The sequence below is a fragment of the Microtus pennsylvanicus genome, chromosome 8 (genome assembly GCF_037038515.1).
Source record: "Microtus pennsylvanicus isolate mMicPen1 chromosome 8, mMicPen1.hap1, whole genome shotgun sequence".
NCBI classification, from domain to species: domain Eukaryota; kingdom Metazoa; phylum Chordata; class Mammalia; order Rodentia; family Cricetidae; genus Microtus; species Microtus pennsylvanicus.
Window position 1 is genome coordinate 15517501 of NC_134586.1, and position 7427 is coordinate 15524927.

General features: G+C 45.2%; 1 protein-coding gene across 2 annotated transcripts in view; it reads left to right on the forward strand.

The window, feature by feature from the left end:
- Window positions 1–7054, forward strand: part of Mansc1 (MANSC domain containing 1) — a 24780-nt gene extending 17726 nt beyond the window's left edge. For both annotated transcript variants that reach the window (XM_075982510.1, XM_075982511.1), the window contains exon 4: window positions 5441–7054. In XM_075982510.1, coding sequence (XP_075838625.1) covers window positions 5441–6348 — 908 coding nt within the window. In that variant the 3' untranslated portion in view covers window positions 6349–7054. The remainder of the gene's footprint in view (window positions 1–5440) is intronic.
- Window positions 7055–7427: the final 373 nt, after the last annotated feature.

The following is a 7427-nucleotide window of genomic DNA, read 5'->3' on the forward strand; positions in this document are numbered from 1 at the left end:
AGTTTGGTAGGACTTGCTGGTGCTCAGGGAAATGAACGTAAGAAGGCTAAGTCCTAGTTTTGAATTGAACATCAAGATGGTTGGGGCCACCATTTGTGAATTAGGGGATTTTGAAGAGAGCAGTTTTAGAATCAGGAGGTAGAGCAGAATGAAGGGTTTTCTCTTGCCTCTAGTTAGGGTGCTTTGTGAAATGAATTACTTGGAGCACCTGGGTGTTAACACCTGCTGTGTTTTCTGAGTCGGGGGAGGGGGGTTGCCTGAATTTTGATCCAGAACCAGGGAAATCCAATGTGCCAAGCATTTCCTTAAACAGTAGTAAAAAGCATAGCTTGTTTCAATGATTTGCTGTGGTGACATAGATTACAATTGAAGGTTAAGTCTTCCAGTGTTCATAAAACTTCTGTAGAGTTGTTGCTTTTTTAATGTGTAAAAGAAGAAGTACAAGATAAAGATGCTGGCCAATGGAGACAAGAGGAAAGGGAAGTGAGCCTCTGTAGGAACCTTTTAAGGGAGAGTACACCCTGGAGGAACTGGAATCAAGCTGTTCTGGTGGGAGCCACCAGGGGGCATCCTGAGCACAGAGCAGGTTCCTGGCAGTGACACCAGATCCCGGACACATGCGGAGGACTGTTTATTCCTACAGGATGTATACAAGTTATGTTTTTAATTCTATTTATAAATACACCCGTGTTTATGGGCTGAGTTATTCCATTGATCATAAATTATCCTGTTTGAACTGAACTGAAATGTAAATATCTGTTTGGTGGTTTGTTTCTGAAGTAACTTTTATTTCCTGTAACCAACTGGCTAATGTTTACAGACTGACACTTTGAACGATGGCAGTGGACTCTGTTCGGTCTCCAAAAATACTGCAGCTTAGCATCAACCTGCCTTTAATAGTTTAGCAATATATCTTTTCTACCAAGCATTGTAAGAATGGGTGGGTTCAGAAAGCCAATAAATTGGAAATCTGTTTACTTAGCTGGTTTCCAAGAAAGTCCCTCATTTTTTAACTCAGTGAAATCCCTTGAAAAATGAAACTCTAAGAGGAGCGGAAGGCCCAGGGCTGTTTCCCAGCGCCTGTGACTTGTGTCCACAAAAAGAACCGCCGCCCAGTGCAAACAGCAGTGGGCGAGGTGAGAGGAGCAGGTGTGGAGGATTCTGTGTGGTTCCAGGCTCCTTGCCAACACATGCATCTTATCGAATGGGACTAGCGCTGGCTTTTCATTGTAGCTGAGCGCACATGCTTGAGAGAGCACACAGCTGCTTTGGTCATTCTTGCCAATGGACATATCTAACTTCTAACACCACATAGACTGCAGGTCAGTTAGCTGAACAGTCTTGGTTTTTATCTCTCTCCCTGGCTCGCCTTTTACTTTAAAAGATTATTTAAAGTTTTTAATATAACGTTTATTTAGTCACTGTGTGTGTGTGTGTGTGTGTGTGTGTGTGTGTGTGTGTAGCTGTGCTAGCTGTGCTCACCATCTTGGTAGTGTGGAGGTCAGAGGATAGCTGGTGAGACGTGGTTCTCTCCTGCCACATAGGTCCAGGGGACTGGCTGAACTCAGGCTTTTTAGGTTTGGCAGCCCAGCTGAGCCATCTAGCTGACTTTCTTTAACTTTCAAATGAAACATGCTGAGGTGTGTTTTGTTTGTTTTAGTTGTGGACTTGAGGAGTCACCTTGGGACCTCATGCATGCTCTAAGCTATACTCCCAGACATCATTTTATTAAATACCTAACCATACAGATGGTGAGGCTATGAATGTGATGACGTCATCTGTAGTAATATAATATATATATATATATATATATATATATATATATATATATATATATCAAAAAAGGATGAAATTTAGAGAGAGGGAGGGAGGGAGGGAGGGAGGGAGGGAGGGAGGGGGAGAGAGAGAGAGAGAGATCTGCCTGCCTGTGCAGTTGGAAATGGGAAACTCATGCACCCAGATTGGTGGGGGGGGGGGGGGAGTTGGAGGTGAAGTGATATGGGCATCACCACCACACCCAGCTCCTACTTCTATTTTAGAGTAGAGTACAGTAGCCTAGAACATGTGTTGGCCAACTTTTCTGTCTAGAGTCAAACAGTATTTAGGTTTTGGAGGCCTGTGTTTGAGGTACTCTGGCCATATGCAACCAGTTGTACAATGGTATTGATACAATGGTATCAATGTATACCATTGACCTTATAAACACTGCCACAGGGACTATATAAATAAATGGACATTCTGGACAGCACTAAAACTTGATTGGAGAGCACTAAAATTCAAATAGAGTGTGGTTTTTCACATATCAAAAATTCTATTGGTTATTTCCAGCCATTTAAAAATGTGAACTTCATTCCCAGTTTGCAAACCCCAGAAAGGTAGGGGGCAGACAGGATTGGCCATTCTTGTTAAACCCTACATGAATCAGGTGGCGGTTTTAAAGACTCATGTAGTTTAGTGGCGTGATACATGCCTGTAATTCCAGAAGAGTGGAGGCAGGGGGATCAGGAGTTCAAGATGAGCCTTGACTATGTATCAGATTCAAGGAGACCTGGACTACATGAGACTGTCTCAAAAAAATAAAATAAAAGAGAGAGAAAGAAAGAGAGAGAGGATGGAAAAGAAGAAAATAAGAAAGGAAGGAAGAAAGAAACAGGAAGAAAGAAAAGAAAAGAAAAGAAAAGGAAGGAAGGAAGGAAGAGAAAGAAAGAAAGAAAGAAAGAGGGCCAGCAAGATGGCTCAGTGGGTAAAGGCATTTGATGCCAGATATGATGACCTGAGTTTGCTCCCTGGGACCTGATATAGGAGGTCCTTCTGTCTATGTGATGCTTTCATTGGTTAATGAATAAAGAAACTGTCTGGGCCTGTTGATAGGGCAGAGCTCAGGTAGGTGGGGGAGATGGAATTGAATGCTGGGAGGAAGAAGGGCGGAGTCAGAGAGAAGCCATGGATCCTCTGCCTGAGACAGACGCCCATTGGAATCTTTGCCAATGAGCCACTGTCATGTGGCGATATACAGAATAGTAGAAATGGGTTAAATTAATATAAGAGTTAGCCAATAAGAAGCTAAAGCTAATGGGCCAAGCAGTGTTTTAATTAATACAATTTCTATGTGGTTATTTTGGTTCTGGGCGGCCAGGATGAACAAGCAGGCCCTCCTCCTACACACAGGAAGCCTTGCTGTTACAGGGACCCACATGATAGAAGGAGAGAACAGGCTTCTACAAGCTGTCCTCTGACCTCCACACACACACGTACCACTTTCCCCACCCCATAAATGAGATATTTGAAATATAATTTTTTAAAAATTAAGTAAATAATAAAGAACCATGAAAAAGTGGGAGGGTTCGTGAGCACCCCCAGGCTATCAGCCCTCTTCAGTTGTTTCTGGATCTGGTAGGGGTGATGGCAGGTCTCTACTCTGGAGACCAACATGGGGGAGCTGTGAAGTCAAAAGGGAGAAAGGAGACTGCGGCCTCCTGTGTCTCCTCTGCCCTGGCTCTCTTTAGCGTCTGAGACAAGGTCTCATGCACCCCCTGGTGGAGCTGACCTCTCTGTGGAGCAGTAGAGAATGGCCTAGAACATCTGATCCTCTTTCCTTCACCTCCAGGGTGCTGGGATGAGAGGTGTGTTTCCTTGTGCCCAGTTCGTGGGAAACTGGAGGTTGAGCCTTATCAGCCAAGCTACCTTCCCAGGCCGGACTGCAGTTCTAATACTATCTGAACAGCTAAGTAGCAGAGTCAATACTGAGCGATTCGAATTATCCCTCGCTGCCCTTGATTGCCTTAACAAGCTTTTCCAGTTTGAACTGTGATATAAAAAAAAAAGCTCTGAGGAAAACCCTGAGCAGTCTCTGGCAGTCAAATACCCATCTTAGGAGTTGGTATGAACAGCCCTACTGTGCCCATCCAGTAGGGGGCGTTATGATTTCAAACATCATACTCACAACCTAAGGCATTCAGTCTAAGCTTCGAGAGTCCGAATCAAGTCTCCTGGATAGGCTCCCTCTTCTGATAACTCTAGAGAGCCAGGGACCCCTGACTTTATTTGGTAATGGTATCCTCCTTGCGCTGTTTCTTTGGTTCAGTGTTCTTTAAGGAGTCTAGACCCTCCAAGCCTCCCCCTTTCCGTCAAACCCTCATCACTGTTAAAGGCCTGTCACTAGGACTCTGGTTCCCCGGTGCCTCATTTTCCCAAGCTTCTATTACTCTTGTCCCATGTCCAGGCTGAAATGTCTGTCCCCATGATTAGCTGTCATGAGCAGTTGGCATGTCTACAGGAATGCTTGTCTTCCACCGGCATTTTTCCTGCCAACCCCGATCCTGCTCAGGCCACCCTGGCTTCTCCGTCCCCTGCCTCTGCCCTCATCCGTCTTTAGCTTCCCAAACCTCCTGCTCTCTACATGGTTCTTCTCCCGGCCTTGTTGCTGCTCCTATTTATTCCTCAGTCAGCCTGATACACCCCGCTTTTCTCTTCTCTTCTGTCCCACTAAGCTAGAAATAAGCCACACCATGATGTCGAGAGACACTGTTGTGATATTTTATAATTGGTGTTTTCTATTTTATATATGCTTTGACGAAATATCCAGGACCTGAGGCTAGGGTGTAGCTCAGTGATACAGTCATGATTGATGGGTACAGGATGGCCCTGTGTTCATTTCCAGCTTGCATGCACAAGTATACACAAAGATAGAAAAAGAGAGAGGAGAGAGAGAGAGAGAGAGGTTGTCAGTCAGTATTAATTTGCTTTCTAGTGCTGTGAGTTTGGGGAGGAAAGGGTTGGTTTAGCTTCCGCATCCGCATCGCTGATAGCACTGAGAGAAGCCGAAGTAGGAGCTGATGCACAGATCATGGAAGAAAGCTGCTTACTGGCTTGCTGTCCACGGTTGGCTCTGCCTGCTTTCCACACACAAGCTAGGACCACCAGCCCAGGGATGGCACAGTGGGCCAGGCCTGCCAATATCAGTCATTAACCAAGAAAATGCCTTGGCAGCCTGGCCTCCAGGCCAATCTGACAGCGACATTGTCTCACTCGAGGTTCCCTCTTCCCACATGGCTCTGGTTTCTGTAAGTTGGCAAAACAACAACAACAGAAACAATGAACCCATACCGGCATCAAGTATCAACCATTTGGGGGGGACATGGTAAACATTTGTATTTTTAAAGATTTATTTATTTATTAGATATACAGTGTTCTGCCTGTGTGTGTGTCTGCATGCCGGAAGAAGGTACCCGTTCTTGTTAAAGATGCCTGTGAACTATCGTGTGTGGTTGCTGAGAATTGAACTCAGGACCTCTGGAAGAGCAGCCAGGGCTCTTAACCACTGAGCCATCACTGTGGCCCAAACATTTGTGTGTGTGTGTGTGTGTGTGTGTGTGTGTGTGTGTGTGTGTATCTTACCATGGACATTTTAACTCTCCTTTCGTTTTCTTTATACCTTCAGATTTTCCATTGACCAGAGTTACTTCCCCACTCCAAAAGTTAACACAAGAAGAATCTCCCTTATTTGTCCATACCTCGCCAGCAGTCTCTTCCCGAGTCCATCCTCCCACGGGTTACCCGGCGCCCACCAGCCTGTTTTGGAGAGACGTATCTTCTCAGAGGCCTACCTCTTTGGCTCACTCACAGAACCTCATCAAGATCGACGAAACGAGTACCCATCTCCCTGTTTACAAAGAAAGAAGCCATTCTCCGAGTATACAGCTTTCCTCAGAACGAAACATGGCTCACCTGCTCCCTAAAAATGCAACCCCCCCTTTCAGCACCGTGACTGTTGCTTCTCTCCATAATGTCTCTGCCACTCGGGAGCCTGCGCTTCTCGTGGCCAGCGCGTCAGTGACACCTGTGACTTCACAGCAGATGGCAGCCACCACAGCTCCACCTCTAACCACCGTGACCGGGAAACGCCCTGCAGCCCCCGTGTCTACAAGTGTTACACAAGCAGTCACTCACCGGGCAGCCCTAAGTGCCGTCGTTCAGGCCCGTACCTACTCAAACCGCATCATAGAAACAGCGCCCTTTCGAGGAGGCTCCAAGCTAACCTCAGACATGGTGCATGGGAAAAGCTCTGTGGTCCTTTCTCTGTCAACCTCAGGGTCTCCCGTTACGAGCGAGACTGCTTCCAGGGAGACTGGAAAGGTCAGTGTAGGCAGTTCATCACTGAGCAAGGTTTCAAAAAGCCAGCATGGCCTTTCCTTTGAGAAGTGGCTTCTCATTGGGACGCTCCTCTTTGGTGTTCTGTTCCTGCTAATAGGCCTCGTCCTCTTGGGTAGGATGCTGGCAGAATCCCTCCGTAGGAAAAGGTATTCGAGACTTGACTACTTGATCAATGGGATCTATGTTGACATTTGAAGATAAATTGGGCATCTCTTAGTTTGTGTAATAACTCATTGCCAAATGCACCTGTGTTCCGTCTGTCCAATTTGTCTCAGTAGAAACTGTATCTAGAAGGACGCCTCTACTCTTTTTCTTCGTTTTCTTTTCCTATTTGAGACAGGCTCAGGTAACTCAGACTGGTCTTGAACTCCTACTCTTCCTGCCCCTGCCCTCACCCCCAGTTCAGGGGTCACAGGTTTTCACTACTATGTCTGGATTTTTAATTTAAAAAATTAAAATTCTTTTGCAGCACTAGAGGTCAAATTCAGGGCTTTCTGCGTGCTCGGCCCTTCTCATGCTCCTTCTGAGCTAAATCCCAGTCCAAGCACTTCCTTTTTTGTTTGCTTGCCTTTTGGGGTTTTGTTTTTCAGAAGAAGAGAAAGGATTTAAAAAAAAAAAAAAGCTAGGTTGTCTGAGTGGCTTATCTGTAAAATAGTAGCTGAAAATAATTCCTAGCTGAAATAGTAAGTGTACCTAAATATAAACTAGAGACCTGTATCTGAGCATAAGTCTAGGCCATCTGAGTTGCAATTCCTTGCGATTTCTCATCCCAGATAATGGCGACTGTTTGATACTAGTTGTAATGGATTCTCTCTTCTTTTTTTTATATGGATTCCAATAAAACTCATTCCAGATGTATTTCCCTCCAATTAAATATTTGAATAAATCTCTTGTTACTCAGTATTGTTCTAAGCGACACGGCCAGCTGGATAACTTTCAGTTTCTTTCCACCAGCAGAATGATGGAATAATGAAAATATGTGCTCCATGTTAAAAAATGACAACCTCTCTTTTCCCGTCAATGACCAAAGGAGGTCCTTTGGGAGAATTTTAGCAGAATATTAATCCACCGTGGAGACAGTGATGTTGTTTTTGTTATTTATTTGTTTAAGACAATGTTTCGTGGAGCCTAGTCTAGCCTCAAACTCTCTACGGACCCAGGGATGATCTTGAATTCCTGATCCTCCTGCCTCCACGTTCCAAGTTCTGGGATTACAAGAATGTGCCCCACGCTTAGCTAGTAAATTTGTTCTAGTGCACAGCCAAGCCAACCCA